This window comes from Diplotaxodon limnothrissa, linkage group LG5 (genome assembly GCF_057381915.1).
Source record: "Diplotaxodon limnothrissa isolate DT_005_m linkage group LG5, D_limnothrissa_male_GT1.1, whole genome shotgun sequence".
Lineage (NCBI taxonomy): Eukaryota > Metazoa > Chordata > Actinopteri > Cichliformes > Cichlidae > Diplotaxodon > Diplotaxodon limnothrissa.
Window position 1 is genome coordinate 39,565,933 of NC_140600.1, and position 25,979 is coordinate 39,591,911.

A 25,979-nucleotide genomic window follows, 5' to 3' on the forward strand; every position below is an offset into this window, starting at 1 on the left:
AGTACGAATTTCGACCCTATTTTTCTTCCTTTCATCTGATTGGCCAATGTCATGTCAATCACAAATTTAACAATCCAATCAGAGAACAGATGGGTTTGGCTGGCAACCGCCATGGCAGCTGACACAGCACTCAATAACTTAGAGGTCAAGGCTGCCATGATGGCGGCCGATGGCTCACAGCAAAACAGTTCAGTGTTACTGGCGACTTCCATTGCAATAACTGGCCTGCGTTACTTGTGAAGCATCAGGTGTAATGGCCCTGTAGTAATCGGCCCTTAGCACACAGAAAATGACCAGTAAACAATGGACAACATATGTTTTTAAAGTTTACAATTTATATTTGCATTTCAAGTTATGAAAATGATTCGTTAAACATGTTTGTGGTTGTTGCAGTTAAAAAATTTTTTTTCTATTTTTCTGATTTTAGATCAATTGTGTTAATACAGTAATTAGCTTTAAATAAATATTATCAGGTATGGCTGGTGTGGAAGGGTTTTTTTTTTTTTTTAAATGATAGCATGTCTTAGCTTTGCAAAGCTCCACCTGGACAGACCACAAGTCTTCTGGAACAATGTCCTTTGGACAGATGAGACCAACATGGAGATGCTGGTCCATGATCACAGCACCCCCACACTAACTGTCAGCATAGTCCAGAAGGGCTGATTTGGGCTTGTTCTGCAGCCCCAGGACCATAACACCTTAGTCGACCACAAAGCGTTCCTGAGTCAAATGTGAGGCCAGCTGTCTGACAGACCCAATTTGGATCATACAACAGGCCAATGATCCCGACCACAGCAGCAAATCTCCAACAGAATGGCTGAAAAAGGAGAGAATCAAGGTGCTGCAGTGGTCCAGAGTCCATGAAAGTCCAGTGAACTGAAACTATGCCGTAAAGAACAGTACACTTTCACATAAATATACATATTTTTAAAAAAATCAAACATTAATTTTAGTGACATTTGACCCAGTGAATCCTTCACACACCTGGGATCACAGGACTCCTGCAATGAAAAATCGCTTTAGCTGGCGTCGCAGCATCAGTCCAGTCGACGGTACGTGGATAGAATAGTAACAAAAACAACACAGCAAGGATACGCCAAGAAGCTTCAAGTCTGTATTTTTACTGTAACTTTTCATTTGTTGCCTTTGTGTCTTAAGACTCATGTTTCATCAGTTTGTCATCACTTTTTATATTTCACTCATCATCGTCTGAAGGTTTTGTCTGCCTGCTAGTTTGTTGCGGCACATTTTAAAAAAATAAAATAAAAGACCTTTGACCCAGTAAAATATAATATTGGGGAGCTGGTTCTATTTTTGTAACCTGGTGTTATTGGAGGAGTGGATGTGATGCACACAGACAGTTAAGAAACGAGAACTACAAAAGAGTGCAAACAGTTTAATGAGTCATTTAGACGAAAACTCAACTTCTTTATTCCATCAGCACTTTGACTATTTCGGCCTCCACCTGTTCTCAGATGTTGGGGAGGAACAGAAACAGAAGGAAAGCTGAGATGTTCTCCAATTATTTACAAGGCTGGACGACACAAATCATACGAAAAACAACAACTGAAGAGCTGCCGATCCACCTCCGTGCTCGCTCTACTCATCTGTGAACAGACTACAGTCTGATTTCTTTCAAGAGATTAAAACGATTTATTTCCCCAGACATGTCAAAAGCTTTAGTGCGTCTTCAGTTTGTCTGCAAACAGCGTCATGAGAAGTCCGTACAGGAAGCCGCCGGTGAGGAGCAGCACGGTGCTGGAGATAGGGCCGAGCGACAGGAGGGCTCCAAACACGTAGAAGAGAAGCAGCAGCAGTATGGTCCTGTAGCTGGCCAGCGGGCGAAGGCTCAGCTTCGGCCGCTGGCTCCTCTCCAGCACGTGCCGCGACATCGGGCTGTGCTTCAGTTTGGTGCTGGAATCGAGATTCGTCAGGTAGTGACGACCCAGACGGCCCAGGAAGTCCGGACGCGAGCACAGTGCATTCATGTGTCGTCCAAACTGTGAGGGGGCAACAACAGACACGCGAGCACGTGTTTCATTCACAGTCAAATATGAAATTTACACACGTGAGCACAAACAGTGAAGCAGCTGCTTACTGAGCTTAAAAGCTGTACTTTGTGTTTTGAAGAACTGAAACTGTTAAAAATATGAAAGGGTGAGGGCGGCAACAGTTTGAAGACAGCTGAAAAACAAAGGTTACATTTGTCCTTTGTTACGTGTCGCTGTGCTGCTCTCCATCCTCACGTGCCCCGACTGTTTCTACTGTGTTCTACTCTCAGCCCTTCTTGAGTCGTATTTACGACGCCCTTGCAGGCTTGCCTACAGACAGCACTCACCCTCTCATTAATCAGAGAAGAGATCCTGTAGAAGAGCCTGACCAGCAGGGCGTTCTCATAGCTCCTAATGGGCTGCAGCTCCGGGTCTCCCTGATAGTGAATGTCAAACCTGCGCAGTCCATTTATGATCTGCAGAAAAACACACACGATCTCTTTAGGCAGTTCTCCTCCGTCCATAACCCTAACGTCTTCCTCTTTTAGGATCACATACTGACCTGCCTCCGGCCCAGGTCAGTCAGGATCAGCCCGTTCTCACTCTGCACGCAGTCTGGCAGCTGTTTGCTGTTGCCATCATCCTCCAAGGAGCCCAGGTTTGATATGAGCTGATTCAGCTGCCCCTGGTTTAGCTGCAAAACAACAAAAACCCTCCTGTTACAGAGCCCAGCTTCAAACAAAGGACAGGCTTACATGAACGTGCTGCATTCTCCAAGCTGGGAGTGAATAAAAACATCCAGACTAATCTGACCTTAAATATCTGGCACAGGTTTTCCAAAGCTCTGTCCAGGAACTCGTGGGTCTTTTTCAGATATTCTCCGGTCTCCTCTGGCTCGGCTCCGGGGAAGCTGTGGTTCAGATCAGATGCACCGAGTCCAAACCAGGACAGGAAAGATTTATTAGCCGCCACCTCACTCGAATGATCTGATATCCTCTTGGCCGTCTGTCTGGCTTGTACAATGATCTGGATTAGCTTCATGACCTGCGGGATGGACAGGAGGTGAAAACTCGGAGCAACACAGGTGTTTTCTGTACCTCTGTGGTTTACACAGGTAAACTTACCGCTCCTCTGAGCTCCGTGCCAAACATCTGCTTGTACTGACAGTCCTGTCCTTCCAAACCGTAGACGTGGCTCTTCACCTTGAACACCATGTCCGTCACCACCCGCTGCCGTGACGACAGGTAGCTGCCTCCTTGTCCTGGCGTCAGGTAGCCGCGGGGCTGCCGGTGGTGGAGGACGTGCTCGGGCTCCAGGAACAGCTGCTCACCTGCAGGGAGACGATTCCAGGTGTTTGTGGGACAACAAAGTGACAAAGCCACTGTGCAGCCTTAAGTCACGTGGTCATCATTGGTGGTAACTTTTCACCAAGTAATGATTCATTTCTATATTAGTGTAAAGAAATATGAAAAATAACAATCAAACACTAACACTTCACTTAATGAGCTAATGGAAAGTTCAGATGCTCATATGCAGATTTGTGAACAATACTAATGAGCCCAGCATTGTCCCTCGTCACCTTTCTGGGTCATTTCTGCCAGGTTAGGCTGAGCGAAGACTTTGGCCACCCTGAAGACCATCAGCGCATTTTTGGCATTCACCAGATCGGTCCTGACCGCTCGGTTCAAAAACACCTGGAAGAGCTTCGTGTACATGAGCAGGTTCTCATGAACAAAGGACTCCCTGCAGGAGAGAAAGTTATCATCAGAACCTCATCTGTCAGTCTGAACCCCAAAACAGCAACAATCCCCAGACTTTCACCTCTCTGAGGGTCCGAGTCAGAGCTATGACTCAGTCAGCAAAAAGAACGACAAGCCCAAAATATCAGGTTTCATTAAAAATCTATTAAATATGTCTCCTAATTAGACACGACACAGACCTTCAAAGTAAAACAGGAAGTATACACTGACAACACAAACTCCAGAACATAAAATAATAACAAACACAAAATGCTGGCTCAACGACACAAAGGGAGGAAAAACAAGATGAAGATTTTATGGACGAGCACTTCAGAGTCCACTCTGCTCACCATTTTTCAGGCACGGTTCTGTTTTGGTCGGGCTGAGGGTTTGGCTTCTCCCCGGTGTATCTCCAGGGCTGGATGTAGCTCAGCCACGTCTCCAACACCTGAACACGGACAAAATACGCTCGTAGCAGCAAACTGCGTGTTCATGGAGCAAAACAAGCGATCGCGTCAGGATGTGAGAGACCTACCGCTCTGAAAGACGCGTCCAGAGGCCAGTGACCGAAGCAGTGCTGCAGGAACAGGTACAGCTTCTGGTGCACAAAGCGCTGCACCACCACCCTGTGGGGGAAACACAAAGTTAACTAAAACCTTCATTTAATGATCCACTTCCTGCTTTTGTTCTTTTATTTAAAGTCAGGGCTGTAGAGAAGCTACTACTGCATGCTGACACATGATGCATATCTAAAAGCATCAACCAAATCAATCAAATCTGCTTTACTTACTTAATATTTTATTTTAGTAATAAATGTTCTACTTCCACAAAGTCTGACAGCAGCGTGTGTGACTGACCTCTTAAACTCTTCCAGCGGGCTGGTGTGGGTGTGCGAGTGGGCGGAGGGCGAGGACGACAGCTGCTCAGGCTTCAGGCTGTTGGAGAAGGCGTGTACGTGTTTCACCAGGAGACGCACCACCAGCACGTGCTCCTCCGTCGGGCTAAAGGGCTCCTGCAGAGGGAAGCGGTCACACACAGTGCTCGGACATGACGCCAAATATGCCCAATCGCAGCCAGGATTGATGGAAAAAGCAGCCATCGCAATGCGTCCCAATCCACAAGCAGCCAAACAATTACCAGAGAGAACAGAGGTCCCACACTCAGGAGCCGGAGGGCTTTCACACGGTGTGGACTGACTCTGGAGCACCATGAAGGAATTTATACCGTACTGAATTTAATCTGAGTGTGATCGCTAACATCACAAACTCCGGATGAAAAGCTTCCGCTGACACTGAACTTAAACACACTTTGCAATTTGCATATTTTCCTTGTAAATGTTTCGCCTGAACACTTAATTTATTTACCGTTTCCCTTCAGTGACCCTAACGTTCCTGTTTTATTAAAAAATTATTTATATATTAAAACTGAGAAACTAAGAGGTGGGACCTCAGTGCTCGAAGCTGCTTCATCAACCAGCTGCACGTTTCCTCGTCTGGACATCATCAGGAAACACAAACAAGCAAAGCGAGGAAAGTAATGATATTTACATGTTTCTGATTGGCATGGAAAAAATGATCAATGTCACATTTGATAAGAAATCATTTCTTAAAATAAGAAGTTCTGATTTGATTGTAGTAGTATCTTTGCTTTCAAAAGATTAATGCTGCCAATAGAGAGAAACACTACAAAAACAACAAAGCACAGCAGACAGTGTAAAAAGCATGCCTGTAAAAAAAAAGAAAAAGCAAGAACCACACCCAAACCAGATTCATTTTCAAAGCTTCATTCCTGGATTACTTTCTCTTTCAAGGATACTTCTCTGTAAAATTCATAATTTACAGTCAGACTCAAAGGAAACAGGCCAATCATCCTCTGGTTTACCGACAGCAGCCAAAGAGTTAAACGCTGTTACCGTATAATGTGGGCAATCTCTGTCTTTTAATAATCAGCTGAAAGTCAATAAGCATGGCTAAGTTCTAAAGTAGAAATAATCCCTGAAACTATGATTAAAATATCTTAAATGAACAGAGAGCTGCGCTTTTTATTAAACAAGCTTGCAGAATGAAGCTAAACAGCCGCTGCTATCATCTGCCATCTACAGGCCGGTGACTGGAATGACATCGTCTGGTTGTTGTTACCAGAGAAGTAACCTTGACTGTGAGCTTGAGTGGCTGAGGTTTACCTCCAGGAGGCCCCAGAGGGGCGGGGGTGAATGAAAAGGTAAAAGTACTTGGTAGGTGTGGAGGGTCCCAGAGCCTGGTGGGGCGTGGGGTTGGCACGGCATGCTGGACATACTGAGGCGGTACTGCAGCAGCGCCAGCTGTTCACCCGTAGCCACCAGGAAGGGGGGGGTAGAGGAAGATGAGGAAGAGGAAAGACAACGACGAAAGGTGGAGGAGCAACAGTGAAGAGAGGGGGAGAGGGGGAAAAAGTGAGGAAGAGGAGGCAGGGAACGAAAAAGGTGGCAGGAGGAAGTTACACGTGAGAACAGGAGCAAAGGAGGCAGCAAAAACAGGAGCGAGAGCGCAACCAGACAAACAATTGGCCGGAAATATTCAGGAGAAAAAGAGCAGGAGACAGGAGAGGAGACACAAAGACAACAAAGTGACTTTGGGAACAAAATGAACGGCTGGGGGCGACGCAGACGCCGTTCCTACACCAGACGTGAGTTACGTGACTGTAGGGACGGGAATCATTTCACTCCAAAATATTAGGCTTTGTTCATTAATACTGAAAATGTATCTGAAACCCCCAAATCAACCAGGAAAGAGTGAAAAAACGAGCGGGAAAAATCCCAGTTTGTGTTTTTAACCCGTCACTGTAGATCCAAACGGAAATCATTCCCATTCCTACTGTTCAACACAAACAGAGGGAACTCAACACTGTAAGATTTTGGGGTTTGTGTGTAAGATTAAAGTAATTATTAGCATCAAACTGGACTGGATCGGACTGAACTGTGAATTATGCAAAGCTGAAAAAGTGGTGCTGGAAATGAGCACAGCACGCCTCCAAAATCTTGCAGGTTAACTCCACTCTTATATATAACAGACACAGTGACCTCACACAGCGTTTAACAAGTTCAGGAGACAACAATTAAAATCGCGTTTACTCTTCGGGACGGTCAGAATGTCACACACAGGGAGTCCACCGTTTCCTCTGCAGTCTCACGGTAAACGGTCTGTATTTGTATATCGCTTTACTCGTCCTTAAGGACCCCAAAGCGCTTTACACAACCAGTCATCCACATTCACACACTGGTGATGGCAGCTACATTGTAACCACAGCTCTTATCTTAGCTAACGTGCATCACTTTTGACTTTCAGGTAACTGCAGACAAAAGCACAGCTGCAAAGAAACTGCAGTTGGGTGGATATTCAAGTAGGTAACATGCTGACCGTGTAATAAATAATAATACAGATGAGGGGGTCTAAGCACATGCTGTATATCTACAGTGTCATGCACACTGTATACAGTGCAGGTGAAATAAACACCAACATAAGCGTCTGTCGCACTGAGACACACATTTATGCACACATTGATCCACTCCACCGTGACTTTATGCTGTGTTGCACATACACATGGAGAACATACCAGCAACACGCTTGCTGACACGGACATGCAGCATGCAAAGGATGTGGTAGGAAGCAAAAGCACTACTACCAGGAACATGCCCCAATCGCTTTATGCAGGAGCTCTAAGCTCAGACCGAAGAGGCTGTTTACAGCAAGTATTCAACTACAAACTGATGCCTCAAGCAGAGCAGCTGCTTGAGGAGTGAATACGCAGAGACGAGGCTGAAGATGCTTAACTAATAATAATAAAAACAACAACAACATGATTTATGTATTTTACAAATCACGGGACCTCATGGGTGTGAAGGAGGGGCTGTGGTCAGCCAATCAGCCGTGCGAAGTGGACAGGTGTGTGTGTGTGGGAGGAAATGTACATATCTTACCTTTACCTGAGGAGACTGCAGCTTCTGATACATTTCCAAGGAGTAGTGATGGAGCCAGATCTCCACAAACATCTGAGGAAGATCAAAACACATATTTTGAGGATTAATCATTAGTCATTTCTGTGAAGTCTCTTCACTGCCGTTCAAATGTTTTGTTTGTAACAGTAAGTGTAGTACGAGTCATAATTAAAGCCAAATCTAGCCAAATTCCACTGAAGATCATCTTCTTGCACCTCAGTGAGGCAGTGGTCCTGTTCTGACCACTCACACCACCGTCTCTGATTTCACCACGACTCAAACTTAAGCAGGCAGAGTGACGCCGTTGGCCACAACCGACACGTGACATCACGTGAACTGGTCCTCCAAGGTGAGACTGTCCACTGTAACAATCTGAGGAGTCTGAAGGAGAACACTCAGAAAACTGGGATTAAATTTACTACACCCCTGAGATTTATCTGCCCACAACTTCTGCAGATTTAAAGTCGGGCTGTTCTGACACAGTGAAGGATCCACAGCCCGTCACAGAGCCAGTGGGACAGAACAGAAGTGGCAGTGAGAGATCTAAAGACAGCTGCGGTGCTGAAGATGATCCTGAAGGGGAGATTGAAGAAATTGAAATCAAGTATGATTTAGATTTTCTTGGGACGGTTCCTGCAACTTCCACAAGAAATAAGCTGATTAATCACACCTAAAAATACCAGTTACAGCAGTCATATCCACGTCCACAGTCCAAACAAAGGCAGACCCAGAGCTGTATCTGCATCCTACCTGTAACAGGGTTTCAGACCTCCAGATTTCCTGGGCTGCGGGGTCAGCGTTCACTGAGGGCTGATGGAATATGTGATGCTTCAGGAGACTGGGGCTATGGATGCCGTAACTGGCAAAAGAAACACTGGACGATCTGTTGAAGGCACAGGAAGAGTCTGAAATCAAAGCTTTTCAGGAAATGCAGGATTTTTGTGTTACACAGTATTAAACATTCAAATGTTTCTGCCATTAAAGATTCGTCTTGTCACTAGTACCTCGGTGAAGGAGCAGAAACAGAGCCTCTGGAGTCGGAGAAAGGGGAAGGAGGAACGCTTCCTTCAGTGGGGAGGAAGTACTTCAGGTAAGTGTCCACCAGCACAAAGTAGGCGCTGTCTGTGGAGCTCCCGTACTGGCCTGGAGGGTAGTTCTGAAATCATAAAAAAGGGCTTATTAGTTTTTGATCAGGTGGTTCAATAAAAAAAATATAAAAGTGAATAATGTGTTAGTGGCAACCTCACCTTTGGTGAGATGAGACAGTAGGCAAAATTGAACATGAAGAATTCAAATGGGTCTGAAGAAGGTTAAGGAACAACCCGACTGATCTCATAAGAGCATAATTCATTCCTTCTTTAATTAAGAAATCATAAGAAATCAGAAATGAAAACATTTATGGTTCAGACGTTTGGAAACAAAGATTTTTTTCCGTTAGACTACAGAGACCAGATACATGTGGGCGACCTGGTCCTAAAACCAGCAGCTCTACAAGTGATTGTTTCATCAATCCTTCAAGAGCTCCATAAAGAAAACTCAGACTTTGCTGTTTGCATTGCAAAGGATACTGAAAGCGATGTTCAGCGTCAGGAGACCAGAGAGAGGGAACTGCAGCTTGTTGTGGAACAGCGGGCAGTCTGGGAGAACGCCCTCCTGGATGCAGGCTTTCACAGGACCCTAGAAAAATTAAAACAGTCTCAAACTCTCCCAAAAGACATTTTGCAGTATCCATACAGGACCAGTGATGTGGTTACAGCAGCTCTGTGTGTCTGAACAGTCACTCCAACATAAAATGATAATATTTAACTTCAAACGTCTGACTACAACAGCCAGAGGTGACGAGGCAAATATTCTTACTGGGAGATAATTGATTGGTATTTCATATTTGTACTCTTCCGCCTGAAGTTTATACACAAGTTTCATCATTGGACCACTGAAAAAAAGAGAGAAATAAAAAAATATTTTAATATTTTAAAAATACGAGTGCATGACATTCTAGAAAACAAAAAGATTACAAATGGAAGCGCTATATGACATCTAAAAATATACTAGACGTGCTCTTCAGTGGGGCAAAAAAAAGTCATAAAAGCAGAGAACTTCAACACGTCTGACCTCGTAGGTCGAGTTTCTCCTTCTGCCAAATTTACTAAATATTTTGAATCTTATTAACAGATTAAAAACCTCAGCAGGTTTCCATGATATTCCACTCAGCTGATATGAAGCTACCTGGGATTTAGGAAGTCCATAACAATGTTGTACTCGTTGCTCCGTGAATGAAGCAATCGCAGGTTCCAGCCAGCGATGACACCATCCAGGCTGCCAAACACACACTCTACCAGCCAAGGAAAGATCAGGTGCAGCTCCTACAGGCAGGAAACACACACACACACACACACACACACTAATAAGAAACACACTTTAACGTTTGTCTGCCTGACAAATAAACATATTCAGGCCTCCATCTCACTGTGACACTGCAAGTCCTGACTACAGTGGAGCCAACAGAGAGCAACAAAACTGCACTCATCCTTTGTGTCCCTCAGCAAACACCCACAGCTGCTTGCAAACAGAACCCCAGCTATCCACAGAGACCCCCACATGCCTCAGGAAACAATGGTCTCCACTGATCTGGGGCACAAATGTCTGAAGCTCGCAAACACCGAACAACCCTGGGCTGTGACTGATGACAGAAATAGATTTGTGGCCTGAAAAGTGAGGCCAAAGCACAAGTGCCTCAAACTTGCATTCAGGGTAACCAGATCATAATGTGATCTTCTTTTACTACCAGCCAAAATGCAGCACAAAATGTTGGACTGCCCAGAATGACACAAAAGAACAGATGTACAACAAAATGTTTGTGCCTCCAAGAAAGAAGAAAACAAAAAAACAAAACAAAGAGTCAACGGGACGTTTAGTTGTATGATGAATGCTCTGCCTGATATCACGACACCAGAGAGGAAGTAGCATGCAAACAAACAGCCGTCTGTCCCGGTTCACTGTGCAGGCTACATGCATCCAATGTCGTGTCCTACCAAAACTTATTAGATTCATGACAGACGGGGCCTTGCAGTCACACTGTGGCATCTGAAAGCAGGCTGCATTCCAACAATTCAGTTATCTTGGATTTATGTGCACATCTTTCAGAGTTCAGTTCAAAGTTCAAATTTCTTCTGGGAGGAATCCATGACACTCAAAATGAAACTACGCAATTAGTGAATGTGAAACCTTAAACTGATCTCTGCCTGAATTCCCTTACTGTATCTCCCGGTCTGAAAATATCTTTGCAGCTATTTCTCATGTGGGAGTTCATGCAAACCTTCCAGCAGATATTCTACCGACTGTTTTCACAGCAAATAAAATGAATCCAGGGATAAATACCTTTGCAGGATACTCATCTATGATCTTCACCAGATCCTGGCATCGCTGCAGGAGAGGTTTGGTGGTAGCATCGGCTTTCAGGTTGGCCTGAAACAACATCACATGTCACAACATATTCATGACCAGAGAGGAGTTATTACCTTTAAATGACTTCATAACTAAGTCAGGTCAGAGATGCAGGACTCAGAGACTCACCAGCAGGAAACTGGGCTGCTGTAACGTTGGATTAGCCATTAAGGACTCCGATGTTTCTTTCTACAACTGTACAGTCCACCTGGATCCTGCTGCAGTGGCAATAACACAAACTTTAATCAAAAGTCTAACTTTAACAGTTTTAACACGTTTAACGGGGAAACTTTTGTTGGCTTATCACTAACAGAAGTGGATGCTAACCGTGCTGTTAAAGAGACTGCAGTGTCTGCCATTGAAGGAATCCTCAGCAGGAGGACAATCCATCAAAAGCAGCACTCAAGTTAGCACGAGCGGGCTAGCAAAGGCTGCTAATAGAGCTAGCACAGACAGCTAATAGTAGCTTAAACTAAGAGTAATGGTCGTTAAATCGGCCTTTAATTAAATACAACACACGTCACAATCACACAACACATTCTCCGCTTTCAAATCAGCACCGTCTCACCTTTTCTCGCGATTATTTTTCAAAACTACAGCCAATTCCCCAGAAACCGCGTTCCCATCAGTGCAGTTCAAATACGACTACACTGGTTCTCCTCTTCTTCGTTGGTGTTTTACTTCACTCCAGATGGTTGATGATCGTATTATCGTACATTACTGACACCTGCTGGAATTATTGATGCACTGCAATGTCAATTTCTCCCTCAGAGGCCGAACGTTTCCATCCCTTCTGCGCACGTCTGAGGTAAATCCGGCCAACAACAATCTATTTTATTCTTCTTTTAATAAAAAAACAAACAAACAAAAAACAATCCTCGAATATTGTTTATGTACTCTGAAAAAAAATTGTTTTTCTATGTCTGACTTTTTTTTTACTTAAATTCTACAAAACGTTTTTATTTACGTGTTTTCACTTTTTCACTTTATTTATGTCTCAGCACAGTCTCAATTGACATTTCAGGACAGGGTCCACTGCAGGAGAGCTAAACGGTGCCAGTAGGGCTACAAAACAACCTCCAGCAGGGCACGCATGTGCATCTTTCTGCTCCAACTATCAGAATGAGACTCCAAGAAGAGGACACGAGGGCGCGATGTGTGGAGACCTGTGCTTAGAGCCCAGGACCGTGCAGCTCAACCAGAATTCAGCCAAAAACTCCAGAACAAAAAAGAAAATGCACAAATGTTTTTCTTTGTTTTATTTTCACTGAGTTATCATTTGTGGCTTATTCACATACAGTAAAGACGATGACATTACACGGTCTGGAAGCTTATTAGAGCTGTGAAGTAAAAAAGTTTGAAATTTGCTTATGAGGAAAACACAGGTTTATATAAACTTACAAAATGCAGTAAATTCTACAGGATACAGAAAGGAAACTAGAAAAATAGAGTTCTTTAATATACATGGACGTAAAGAGCTATACATAATGTTTCAAGCAAGGTCCATTTCATGTGTGCGTTTCCATCGAGGCCTTTAATCCGTCAGGTATGTGTGAAGCTTACGTCTCAGAACAAACATAGATGCCTGCTGAAAACTCTCGATAGTTTCTAATAAACAGGGTTACATGTGAAGCAGTAAACTGGGCAAACACTGGAGTCTGCTGTCAGCAAGTTAGATCATATAAATACGCTGCGTCTGTCTGCAGTGTGTCTGAGATCCCCCTCCAACTGTCAGTCAAACCTGAGTTTGGATGCAAACTGCACGCCAGCCACTGAGCTGTGTTAAAGGTCTGAATATTTAAACACGTAGAAGAGACATGAAAATAATAAAAAGGGTCAATCTGAGGTGTGTAAAACATGCATGGCAGAAATTTTGGCTTTTATAGATCCTCACTTGCAAAAGGAAACACATTAAGAAACAGTTTTAGGGACCTTTTAATTTACTTGTTTCATTTTTTGCACTGAAAGCCCACTAAATGCTGTCATCAGGGCAAAAACCACATAAAAATGAAAAAGCATGTCTGAAATAAATCCGAGTTCCCCTCTAAGCTCGCCTTCTCATGCAGCTCCAGACTGATTACAGAACTGCTGCTATTTTTCAATCAATCGGTCAAAGTCCTGTGCAACAAATCGAAGCGACCGTTTCACTTAAATGTCATTTTCAGAAAACTGGGCAAAGTCACAGAGAGAAAAAGCCCTGGTGAGTAAAGTGAACGATGACTAAGGCCAAGCTCCAGTGTGCAGCACAGAGGCTCAAACAGACTTCCAGGGGCTGACCTGAGAACAGCAGCAATGCCATCAGTCCAGAGCTGCACACAAAGATGACCCTGAAGGGGAGATCATCCAAATTTAAATCGGACCTTGCTTTTTTTGTTTATAGGTGAATAACTGGAACTTTAATTGCAGCTCATATCTATCAGCACATCTGTCACAGAATGCTGCAAACTAACTTACACTTACTTGGACTACTTTTCTACCAAATGATTTATCTGCCTGTAAACTATCAGCGACAGCTCATAAAAGCATGAAATGAGCTACAAAAACAAGACTTCAGAGACAGATACAGGTTTCTATCTTTCTACATACATCCTTATATTTCCATTTCCAAGTCTTTCTAAATACTAAAGAGTTCAGGACGAAGACAAACGAATCTCTTTTTCTGGAATATTAGTTTTTAATGGTAAATTATCATTAGTGTCACTTTGTTGGCCGGCTTTATTTGCTCAGGAAGCAAACTTTCTTGACTTGACCCCAGCGTGTCCTCTGCATGTACAGGATCTGTTGTCCTCGGCAGTCTCTGATCCTCCAGGCGACTAGAGAGGAACCTCGGGAGGGTTGTTCCTCCTCACGCGAGCCTTCCTGCTCTCCTGTTTCATCTTCAGCGCCCGCAGCTTCTGCTGCCGGCGCTTCTCGCGGTACCAAAGTTGCTCGCAGTACTCGTCCACGGTCAGACTGTTGCTTCCCACCTTGTGCAGGTCTTTGTAGCTCCTCAGAGGGAGCTGCTGAGGCAGCCACGAGTTCCCATGTCCTGGCAGAGAAGGCGGTGCGTGAGGGGAGCCCGGCTGGCTCAGAAACCCAGCAATCCCTCCTCCTCCGGCCGGGCCAGTTTTCCCCAGAATCACTGGGCCCGGGAGGTTGGGGTTGTGGCTCTGCATGTAGCGAGCTGGGTTGAGGCTGTGCTTGGGGATAATGCGAACGCGGTATCGAGCCAGGACCTGGGCGTAGGAGTGCTCGTGGCTGGTGCAGGTGTAAAGGCCCGAGTCGGCCTGTTCCAGGTGCTGAATGAGCAAGCCTCGCTTCATGTGGAAGGAGCGGTCGTCGTCGCTCTGAGGCAGCTGAGGAAAGAACGGCAAAAGTTCAGTCTGAGCTGTTCTTTGTATTCAAGGAGGTGCAGCAGAATATTGTGTGCACTCGTGTGCAGCAGTGCATTTTGGAACAATGGTAGTTAATGACAGTGGGACAGTTCGGATTTTAGCTGTTTCTACAGCCCACTGGTGGGTTTATATGCAACACGGCCTCGCTTTCTAAACATCTTTTAGACGTCCAATCTTGGTCAGGCAGAAACAAAGTCTTTCTGAGATACACTGTTTCTGTTTGCTCAGATTTAGCCAGAAAATAATGTCTGTTAATGTCTTGTCCTTTGGAGGTTCGGGACTAAAAATATATACAAATAAAACCAGAGGAAGGAGAACGTTTAGAGGGAAAATCCAGAGACTAAAGTCATGATAGTGTTTTTTGTGAATGAGCCACAGCAGAGAGAAGAAGAAGACTCTACTGTCAACATCTGTAAAAACCTGAATGCTTTTAATTTGAAAACTGAAAAGAGAGCAGTAAACTCACCTCTCTGCTTTCATGTGTCTGACCGACAGTCTGCTGCTGGCCGTCTGAGACCTGCAGCGTCCACCTGAGCTCCGCCTGGGACGAGCGAGGAACACACTCCAGGAAGGTGGAGTTTCCCTCAACACCGTACACCACCTTCACCTCCACAGAGTCTGAATCTGACAAAGACACAGGAAAACCCTTAGGGCATTGCTTTTTTGCTTTCACAGCTCTGCACACGGTGTGATGCTCCCAGGGAAATGATGGAAATGATTCTTTTCCTTTTGTAGTTATGTTCGTTTGAATGTGAGACGGCACAGGTGATAAAAGATTATACAGGAAAAAGCACTTTTTTTTTGCATAGAACTGTAAAATGAAAGATTTCCTTAACTGTAAAAAAAAATGAGTTTTCTGTTATTTTTGACCACAAAACAGAGAAAGCCGCAGTTATGCGATACATCCACTAGAGGGCGCCATATGCCCGTGTTCAGAACACCATGGTAACAACAGGCATTTTACCTTAATTTCACTTATTTTGTAAAAATACAAGGCGACCATTTTTAAAAAGTGCTGTCAGCTCCTGATAGTTAATACCAGTAATTAAATGTTCCTTCTCAGGTGAGACGAGTGATTCAGTGATTCAGTGGATTTTCTGTTCACAAAAAAGAAAAAGACAAACTGCCACTTCTGTTTTTCTCTAACACAAGCTAAACAGTTATTTAGGATCATGTACAGAATTCATCTCAGTCTGATGGTTTCGGACTCTAAAGGATAAATATCAGACACACACAAGTGTAAGAATTGACTTTATCTACTTTTATCGGCTAACTTTAAGAAACTTCCAGAGTGTCACACAGAGTGAATCGATGGGTCAGTCCTGATAGACGCGACTAAATCTGTCAGGAAAAACGTTTGGAGTGTAAAATCGATTTGTTTGCAGTTTTTAACAGAACTTTAATGTCTTTCCTGAAAAGTTCACGTAGGCATCTGTCTGATACATGTTTGGAAAGAAATGACATGAATCACAAAATTCTGCACGTTAAGTATGACAAAGTTACTGTACGAAATAAATCAGCTTTGATTTATCAGGTGTGGGGGGGGGCTCACATTTAATATATGGAACGATCAATAACAAACATCAATAATGAAGCAGAAATGAAAGAATACAATAACGCCCACATGACTGGTGTCATATTAGACTCCCTGATCACACAGAGTATCTGAGCATCAGGTCATGTGATCGATTATGGGCCCACACAGCAGGTTTACGTTCCTGCCCCACAGTGACACTAACACTCTGCCACTGGTCACAGTGCAGCACATGTACACATGTAAGTGTGGACATGTCTGCTGTGTAACAGCTGCCAGGAGAATAATATTTTAAACAGTTTATTCACATCAGCAGAGGAAATGCTCACCGTCCTCTGTGTCTGGACACTGACTCCAGGGGTCTCCATACTTCACATCCTGTCTGCGCGCCCGCCTGACACACACGCACACACACACACACACACACACACACACGCGCACACACACACACACACACATGCACACGCACACGCACACACACACACACACACACACACAGTTAGAATCTGTATTTATTAAACACTTCATTTAGGTTGAATTTAAAGGAGCAGACTTGAATCCGTGAGCTTCGTTCTTTGGTCGTTTGCACTCCTGACTCACAGCGAGAAGGTTCAAAGCTCTTTACTGTATTTGTTATTTGATTTATTCAGATAACAGCGACGATACCAGCACATGGATACTGTGAGTAACATGCAATCGATTGAACATAAAGACTTTTAGCCAGAGTTTGGTTCAAACATGGACGATGGATGGATGCACTGAGCCTCTCTCATGCTTTATATCAGCATTTATTTGTTTTTGTAAAAGCTGCACAGTCCTCTGATGATTTAATTCATGCTGAAAATGTTAAAAGCAGCTTTGTGTGTGCGAGCAGACGTCAGACTCATCGGTTAAAGCACAGCTGACAGCGGCAGCAGCAGATAACGGCGTGCCTTTAGATAAACTCGTATAAGTGCATTAAATCCTCCCCCTCGCTGTTGTTGCTGCGCTCCCCTGGTGCCAGAAAAAGGAGCTACTGAGATTATGAATGAGGAAACATGGAGTGAGAACAGGCTGTGAAAATACAGAGTGTTTGTTCAGACTTTTGTCAGGTCTCGTTCTGCTTCGGCCTCCCCGTTACCCCCCCAGCCCTCGCACCCATCCTCCCCTTTTTTAGCTTTAACTCATCTGCACGACTCCAAAAATCACAATTCCTGCATCCTTCTCTCTGTAAGTGTTTGAGGAAACTTGAGCGCAGCGTGTACTCAAGTCTTAGAACCTCACTGGCTGTGCAGGCGCACGATCAGCTGATACAGATGTCATTTCAGCTTTATGTCACTGCTGCGCCGCCCATTTGACCTTTTTTATCGCCCTTCTTATGGCAGAAATTCATGACAGAACTGCTTCATGGTCATTAAAAAAAGAAATGAGTTAATGTTTATTTTAGCAACGATCTGCAGAACCGAGGTTCAAAAATCACTTTCAATCATAGCGCGGTTCACTGGAGGTGCCAACTTACTCCTGGAGCAGTGCGAATGCAGGAGTTTTCATTTTCCACTTCATTTATATCTGTGAAAAAAGGCTCGTGAACGTGTTCTTGATTTAAATCCACGAGATTGTGTCATTGTTTTTTATCCTGAAGGCCATCAGAGGGACAGCAGAGCATGTTTTTACTGTACGGCAGAGGCTGTCAAAGCTCCAGAAGAAGTTCGGTTCTCACACTGCAAAATTTTAACGGCTAAAACTCCAGTTTACCGGCATCAGCACCGTGCACAGGTCGATCTTCCTGCTCCCCCGGCATGACCAATCACATATGAGAGGTCACACGAAGGTGGTCGTCAGCTCGATAAGTCAGCACGGGGTTTGTCAAACTAGGGGGCGGCTGTGCACACAGAGTCATCTACTAATTGGAAGGTCGGTGGTTCAATCCCTGGTTCTTCCAGTTTGCACGTTGCATGTTATCTTTGGACAAGACTCTAAAGCCCCAGCTGTCCCTCATGCATCCATCAGTGAATGCGGCTTCAGTTACCATGGCGATGTATCCCAGGAAGATGTGTGTGCATTAAACTTTTATTTTATATTTTGAACTGGTTACCAACGGCCCACCTGCACTGGCTCTGTGGCCCGGTGGTCTGCAGGGGTGCATGCGAGTCATGTCAGCTTGTTTTTCACAGAGATATCTGGCTCTCGAGGTGCGAGTGTGTACGCTGAAATGTCCCTGTGGTCTGCTTTCTGTCACACAAAGAGCCGTAAAGACTTTACACCATCAGAGTTAGCTGGGTGCCTGACGTCTTTGTCTGCTCTGATTCTTATGAAGCTACAGTAGTGTTGAAAAGTTTACAATGTTTGCACAATTATCTGTTTTAAATGAAAAAAAATCATGTTGTTGTTGAAATGTGCCACATGGATGAACTTCATCTATTATTTTTGAGCAACAGCCAACATAAGCAGGGCTGAACGCAGTAAGAGTAAATCCTACAGCGTGTTCACACTCGGGTGACTCGGGCTGATAAACGTCCTCCCTCTCCGTCCTCGTTACCTCCGGCTCATGGCGAAGTATCTGGAGCAGGTCTGTCCATCCCAGGAACAGTAGGGGTCTCGGGCCAGGCAGCACTCGGCACAGCCGGTCCCGTATAACTCGCACCTCTGGAGCCCCAGCTGGGCCACGCCGAGCTCGCTGGACACGTACAGCTGTTGCTGTGGAGCAGAGGGGGGAGGAAGAGGAGAGCTTTTCTGTAAGCTGGCCGTGCATCCTCATGGCTCATATCTGTTGCACAACTCTAAAAAAGTTGCTCAACATCCTGTTTCACCCATAATCTTCATATATGTTCACGCTTCTCTCAGTTTTGTATTTTAAATGAAAGATTTCCGGGACTCGTGTCACCGAAATCTATAAAGATGTAAAGATGCTACAGAGAAGAATGATTTATTCAAAGCTGATTTTGCTGCAGAAAAGTCAACATCTAATATTTAGATCAAATTTAAATACTTTAGATATCTTAGTCTGAATCGTCTGGACAGATGGAAAAACACACATTTCCTCTTTGACCAGGACCATCACTGTGACATGAACCAAATAATGACTTATTTAATTTAAGAAAGCTCCAGAAATACATAAGTAATCCAAGTCCGACGCTTCAGAGAGAAACAGAGAGACTTACTCGCTTGGTGGAAAGCTCCATGCTGAGGATGGGAGTGGGACTCTGTGGGATGAAGAGGAGAAGTATAAATATAAGAAGTTACAGATAACGCGCGATGACAGACGGCGGCGTTCATCGATGCAGCGTGATAGGTGAGAATTATTAACGAGACGAGGAATAATTTAGGATTTAGGAGTAACTGCAGTGCCGGCTTCATCGGGCTCGAGTTTCCTGTTGCACAACTCAGAAAAATTCTTATTGGTGAATAAATGTGGGAGAAACAAACAAAACAGTGAAGAAGGCGCAGCAGCGCCTCTTCTTTCTCAGGAGACTGAAAAGATTCGGCATGAGCCCCCGCATCCTCAGGACCTTCTATCGCTGTGCCATTGAGAGCATCCTCACTGGATGCATCACCACCTGGTATGGCAACAGCACCGCCTACAACTGCAAAGCTCTCCAGCGAGTAGTGCGGTGCTCTGAACGGATAATTGGAGGTGAGCTTCCCTCCCTCCAAGACATCTACAGGAAGCGGTGCCTGAGGAAAGCGGGGAGGATCATCAAGGACTCCAGTCACCCCAGCCATAAACTGTTCAGACTGCTTCCATCAGGAAGGAGGTTCTGCAGCATCCGGTCCCGTACCAGCAGACTGAGAGACAGCTTTTTCCATCAGGCCATCAGACTGCTGAACACGTCATAGACACCTCAGCTTCACTACTGGAACTTCAACATTATGCACTCCACACTGTATATAAATGCCACTTGTTTTGCACATATTCAACTCTGTATATTTTATATATTTTATTATTATTATTATTATTATTTTATTTTTTTACTATTTAATTTGTAAAAATGTGTATACACACACACACACACACACACACACACACACACACACACACACACGTAGGAAAATATTTAGTATACACATCCAGAAATGCATACACTATTATATATTGTACATATATTTATTAGTTTCAGGTTGGCCATTCTTGTATTTTGCTCGTTTGTGTTGTTGTGTTTGCACATCTCTGTTGCTTGTGGGGCTCGCACACAAGAATTTCACTCGCATGTGCTGTGCCAGTGTGCCTGCACATGTGATGTGACAATAAAAGTGATTTGATTTGAAAGCAAAGACGAGCAGCGTTTAACAGCTGGAGCAGCTGGCAGCAGATAAACTTTTAAATGAGATTATTAGTCAGTAAATCAGTGGACGAATAAAACTGGCCAACATGATATATAAACAACACGGTTCACTTATTAATTTTTATTACGTACATATTTTAACAGCGTTTATATATCGATGTTATAGTGGACAGATACTCATGTGAGCATAGTTTTGAGGATTCTTTGACTCTATACGCACGTTTAATGGCAGTACTTGTATCTTGTAACCTTTATATGTGTTTCACAGCTTATTTAATATTATTTGTACCCGAGCAGCGACTGCAGGTCCAGCTAAATTTGTTAGCATCTGGAAATTAAGCCCAGACTCCCCGATGCTCAAACCAAACCTACTTAAGTGACGGACTTGAACAAATGAACTTAGTTACTCCCTGTCAAAAACGACCCAGTTTATATAAAAAAGAACAAACACACGTTCTTATTTGCAGACGAACCCGCAGGAACGGAGGAGGAAAGGTCGACTCGCACGGCTGACTCCAAACCACAGACGCTGCTCCTTAAAAGCAGCAATAATTCAGCTGTTTGAGGTTGAGGAATGCCTCGCAGCGACTCGCGGCTGAGGTCAGGGCAACTACTGAGATTAGAAATCTAATAAGTCTCTTTCTTCTTCGGGGGGTAAAATTACCCCCCAGCTCCATTTTTCTGGCTCACTGACTGGGTAAAGCGTTTCACAAAGGGAGTCGACGACCCCTGACCGCGCTGAGCCGAGGAGTCGAAGTGAAGGAGAGAGAAAGTGTTTTACAGTGATACGACTATCCTGCGTTCTGTCACAGCCAGAAACTGAACGAGCTCGTGTGAAACTCGGTCAGGGTGCAGCCCGACCCCCCGCAGCCCCCCGCAGACTTCAGCCCATAGAAATAAAAGCTCTCGTTTCATACGCTGCCCACAGCTGTCCGGCTGTTTTGTGAGTCTGCTGGAAATGGGTTTGTTCCTGTCTTAATTTCAGCTGGAAGTAAACAGGCCGAGTGTGTGTGGCATCCTGTTTGTTTGTGGCTTCTCTTCCTTCACCTGCCCTCAGCTCCAGCACCGGCTGGGTTTCATTTCTCCGTTTAACTTTCTGCTTCCTTCCCTCTCTCCCGTCTTTTTATCCCCCTCCTCCTCTCCTGCATCCTTCACTCTATTTCTGTCCTCTGTGTTTTTTTCCACATTTAGTCCAGCTGTATTTTTTCCTTTCACCCTGATGCATCCATCCCTCCTCACGTCCCTCACTTCTCTCTCTTTGCCGTCCCCATTAGCTTATTTACCCAGATGACCTTGGGAAATATGTGCCCTGCTATCTGTTTTTGTGTTTAGTGGAGTTTTTCCAGAAAACGATGTTCGATCACACGGTCCGGGCCTGGCAGATGGACAGTGGGAGTCACGGAAACAAGCCCTGTGGTTTTAGCCATAAAAGTCCCGTGTAGTTCGCCTCTGAGCTCGAGGCTTAAAGGTTCTGTGGGAGACTCGTTTGAAATCAGGTGGTGCCGGCAGTGAGGCGTGCAGAGAGAGCTTCAAAGACAGACGGCTCAGTTTCTGGGTGCTCGCACGCTTGAGCGACTGGACCAGTTTATCAAAAGGTGCTGTTAAAGGAGACTTGGGTTTGGCCTGGCAATATAAAACATGGGCATAAACACCATGATGTCACCTGTTGGTTTGTGAAATCCAGTCCTGAAATCTTCAGATTAGCATCTGGTGTTTGAGCGAGACACAGACCTGACTGTGAAACTGATTTTGTGAAGTCCTGAGTGAAGAATCGGCCCCGTCTGAAACTCTGAATGACCAAAATTTACAAAGTGAACTTCATGATTTATTCACTTTGACCTGAAAGAAACAACCGAGCCCACAAACTCATCAGGGAAGTGTTTACAGAGGCCCCGGCAACAGACGCCTACGGGAAGGAAGCGTTTCTGCAACCACATCAGCTGTTCAGACCCAGCAACTACATCCATCCTTTTATTTTGACTGTTTTTCTCTGATGGAGAAACTGAGGGCTGTTAGTCACAAAGTAAACCTGCTTTGTCATCAGGAAAGCGTTAATCACACAGAGCTATGTGGATATAACAGGTTGGAAAGCATTATCACCACCTCAGTGCTCTCCATCGCTCACAAACCTGTAATAACATCTCACCTGGAAGACTGTCAGCTCCTCCAGTATGACCTCCTCTGTGACCCAGTTGTCTTTAATGACAGACACCGCCTTCACCACCTTCCCATCATCTGCAACATAAAAGAGGATTTTTGACCGACGTGTGGGAATCCTGCAGCAAAACACACGTTTTCATTTCAGCTTTGAAACCAAACTCTGCCCCAATAAAACATCTGCAAAGACGGTCTTAGATTTATGCCGGCGTGATGAAACAGTAAGAATGCATCAGCCCCTCTTTAGAGAAACTGCAGCAGGAACAGCGAAAGTTTGACCCGTTATATCTTTCCCGAAGCAGAGCCAGGAGTTCTGTTTCACAACAGCCTCCCAGGAAAGCCCCTTCGGGAGATGACGCGTCTGAAAAACAAAGCTACACGACCAAAGCTCGTTCCCACATTAGCACGGGACACAGCGGTAACCCTGGTAACAACGCTAAACAGGCACCTCGCGCACAATCTATGGCAGTTTGTTGTTACACGTGCCAGCTGTGACGGTGAAACCACACACTGCACTTAGGATATAACACAGCAAAACCATATGGAACACAAACGCACACAAATCAACTGCTGAAGACGCAGACGGGCGCGCATTTGTACGTTTGCATGTTCAGGCATTCAAACACGCTCGCTCGCATCACGCCAGCATGCTCATAAAGCTCCGCTGTGGGAAACCGTGTGTGTTTGCAGCTGTTTGTGAGGCTACTGCATGCTGTGTGTGTCTGCAGACATGTCTGTCAAACAAGTGTGCCCTCATCACTGAGTAATGATGTGCTTCGATGCCTGTGGTCACCACGTTTAATTTCACAGTAAAAAATGTAATCTGGTAGCTTTGTGATTATACTGATCCCTGCATTTTTGTTTTCTTAGACTCTAAACACCGAGACCACAAATCAGCACAACCTGGAGATGAAACAAATCCAACAAGCTTCTATAAAATAATGTATGTGTTTCCCACTGGGTCCTTTATTTGCTTCAAACTGAACCAGAGTCAAACATAAACGAAGCACGACAGGCAGAGCGAGGACAGCCGCTAGTTTTTGTTTTTTTACTCATTTATTGTCACAAACATCCAGGACAGCAAAAAGTCAAATCTCAGTTTCAGAGAGAATCATGGATTTCTTAACCTTTACTAAAACAGATGGACTCGTTCTCAGAGGCACGTTTCTGTTAATCAGTGATGAAATAGCACTAACAAACTTTAAACTTCCACAGTTGCTTTGAAGCCTCACAGAGCAGCACAAAGGTGTTCGCTTTGAACTGAAACCAGCAGGTCACTTTTGACCTTTGGGGTTTATATTTAAGACCTCCATTAAGTCAGGTGAGGTCAGGGTTCATCGCTCCGGGAGACCCACATACATGAATCTGATCCCCTGCATACCAAACCCAGGCACAGACATCTCCACCTTTCATTTGTTATCATTCACCATTTGAAACAAACATGCACAGATAAGGCGATAGGGAGAATGTGCAGGTGTCCGCGGCGTCATCGTGTCAGCCTCGGTGTTTATCAGAATACAGGAGCAGACGGATAAGAGCGCTGATAGTCCGTCCGAGTGATAGATGGTATGAACATAATAAAGCCATGCCACGAAGCTCCCGGTGCACAGCTTTTGTGCTGATGTTAATTCAGAGGATGTCTGGAGTGGTGACTTTTAAGCACTATGTGACCTTGGTGACCTCGCTCTGCCATCGTGGACGAGTTACGACGTTTCTTAAATGCTTCCATTCTCCAATAACACCACCTCCAGCTGATTGTGGAATATCTGCACACTGTCTCGTTGTAACAGTGGGGTCCTATCACAGTACAGTTTAAACCTTTTCTAAACCCATGCACTATTCATCCAATCACAGCAGGGTCTGTGAAAAGCTACAGGACAGAGCAGCTTAAAGTTACAGTGTTTGATTTAAACGAACTTAAGCATCTATCGGCGTATCTGTGAGCTGTTTGTTAAGATTTGCAACTCAGGATGAAAAAATTGTTTTGTGACCTGAAGCAGAGCAGAAAGTGCTGAATGACAGACCACGTCATGTTTTCTTGACAGCAGAAATGAAACACATCTGCACCATTTACTGCACATTAGCAGACTGATGAGCTAAATCTGAACTTAACTGGACTGGATATAAAAGAAGCTTCTGTAAGCTTTCAGCGCACAGAGCTGCGTTCACTTTAATACATTTGAACAGATAAACTAGAAGCCACAATCCAAACGAGTACTCGGCCGCAGTGACCTGTAGACTTCTCAAAGCTGTATTTCAATCCTAAACGAAACGGTGTGATGCAGGCGTGTGATTAAAGAGTAGGATATTTTTAAAATGGGATATAACAACCCAATAAAAAAAGTCATCTGTCACTCAGAAAGCATGTAGAAATATTCCTCCTGGTGGTATTAGGTGAAAGATTAGAAGGAGCATTTATCAGGCAGGTGAATGTGGAGCTAACGGGGGGATGAGGTGGTGGAGAGGAATCCACTCAGCAGAGATGTATGGAGCAGTCGCAGCACCTCTGGCCCCCCGATCTGTCGCCAGCACTTAAATAACCGCTGCCATTAATCATGTGTGCACACACACACACACACACACACACACACACACACACAAGCAAACGCACTTGTGTGCACATTAATGAACAAAGGCCCAACACACTCAGGAAATCAATCACCCCGTCACAATAAAAGCTCGCCATTTTTCACCGCCTTACAGATAATGAATGAAAACGTGTTTACACACAACAGGCGAGCCACAGTACGCCGCTCTAAAAGACGGTCCAATCACACGCTCGAGTTCAAACGCCCGCTCGCTCGGCCCCGCCTCAGCTGACCTTATTTTACCGACGGGTTTAAATCTCACAGCCGAGCGTCCAAAGTTTCACCGGGAACCGAATCTGAACGTTCTGCTGGTCTGTCAGTCGTGTCCCAACTAAGCTGATGTTTCCAGAGTCTGCAGATGTTCCGGCTCAAACACAGAGGAAGAATTATTCATGATTCATGGGTGTAAAAGTTACAAAATATTAAAAATTTTAAATCAGGGAAATGTGTTAAAGAAGGTTAAAAGAACACGTTAGAAACAGGACGTGTTAGAAATCCCTTCTGTGTTTCAAAGATTTCCAGCTATTCCTAAAATTCACATGTCACTATTAAACTGGAATTTAGTGCATCCATAAGAACACCACAACCTCCTTTGGTGAAGATTCAGCCAAAAAAAGACAACTCACAGCTCGATATTTGTCAATCCTGCCTCTTCTTTTATCGTTTTACTGTTTCAAAGTCAAAACGGTCTTTTCACCTTTTATCTCAACATTAAGTTTTGCTCTGTTCTCAGTGTAAAACCCACAAAACACCTTTTTGCGTTCCAGAGAAAACGTCACCAGTTTGCCTCCTTGTAACTCTGTAAACTTCTAAACTCTCTTTGCTTCATTTACACACTTTCCATCGCACTCTGAATCAGCTCAACTGATCTGTCTGGTAACAAACTGATGAGATTTCAGTCCCAGCTGCACACCGAG

At 44.5% G+C, this 25,979-nt stretch overlaps 2 protein-coding genes across 3 annotated transcripts in view; both read right to left on the reverse strand.

Annotated features, from left to right (window-relative positions):
• Positions 1 to 1,391: 1,391 nt before the first annotated feature.
• smpd4 (sphingomyelin phosphodiesterase 4) lies at positions 1,392 to 11,797 on the reverse strand. Of its 2 annotated transcripts, none has more exons than XM_085354760.1 (20): positions 11,716 to 11,797; positions 11,277 to 11,365; positions 11,082 to 11,168; positions 9,930 to 10,066; positions 9,561 to 9,636; positions 9,272 to 9,380; positions 8,951 to 9,003; positions 8,708 to 8,859; positions 8,454 to 8,586; positions 7,686 to 7,757; positions 5,961 to 6,050; positions 4,588 to 4,742; positions 4,266 to 4,356; positions 4,081 to 4,178; positions 3,571 to 3,734; positions 3,116 to 3,321; positions 2,805 to 3,035; positions 2,554 to 2,685; positions 2,339 to 2,467; positions 1,392 to 2,000 (listed from the first exon to the last, which is right to left on the reverse strand). In XM_085354760.1, the coding sequence occupies exons 2-20, from the start codon at positions 11,313 to 11,315 to the stop codon at positions 1,680 to 1,682; spliced, it is 2,475 nt and encodes an 824-aa protein (XP_085210886.1). In that variant the 5' UTR covers positions 11,316 to 11,365; positions 11,716 to 11,797; the 3' UTR covers positions 1,392 to 1,679. The 2 variants fall into 2 exon arrangements, with proteins under 2 accessions (XP_085210886.1, XP_085210885.1); XM_085354759.1 differs by having other exon boundaries at positions 5,913 to 6,050.
• Positions 11,798 to 12,436: 639 nt separating this feature from the next.
• The window catches only part of LOC146632887 (semaphorin-3D), a 101,687-nt gene continuing 88,144 nt past the window's right edge, over positions 12,437 to 25,979 (reverse strand). Inside the window, exons 13-18 of the mRNA XM_085353610.1 lie at positions 22,464 to 22,552; positions 19,196 to 19,237; positions 18,574 to 18,731; positions 16,385 to 16,449; positions 14,988 to 15,145; positions 12,437 to 14,482 (exon numbers count right to left, since the gene is read on the reverse strand). Coding sequence (XP_085209736.1) covers positions 13,961 to 14,482; positions 14,988 to 15,145; positions 16,385 to 16,449; positions 18,574 to 18,731; positions 19,196 to 19,237; positions 22,464 to 22,552 — 1,034 coding nt within the window. The 3' untranslated portion in view covers positions 12,437 to 13,960. The remainder of the gene's footprint in view (positions 14,483 to 14,987; positions 15,146 to 16,384; positions 16,450 to 18,573; positions 18,732 to 19,195; positions 19,238 to 22,463; positions 22,553 to 25,979) is intronic.

Bases quoted from the DNA above. Each gene is read 5' to 3' on its own strand.
- smpd4 (XM_085354759.1), bottom strand. From the start codon at position 11,315: ATGGCTAATCCAACGTTACAGCAGCCCAGTTTCCTGCTG. The intron at 7,758-8,453 runs GTAGGATGCAGA...GATCTTCCTCAG, and splicing joins GGTCTGAAACCCTGTTACAG to ATGTTTGTGGAGATCTGGCT. The intron at 3,322-3,570 runs GTGACGAGGGAC...GTCTCCCTGCAG, and splicing joins GGCAGAAATGACCCAGAAAG to GTGAGCAGCTGTTCCTGGAG.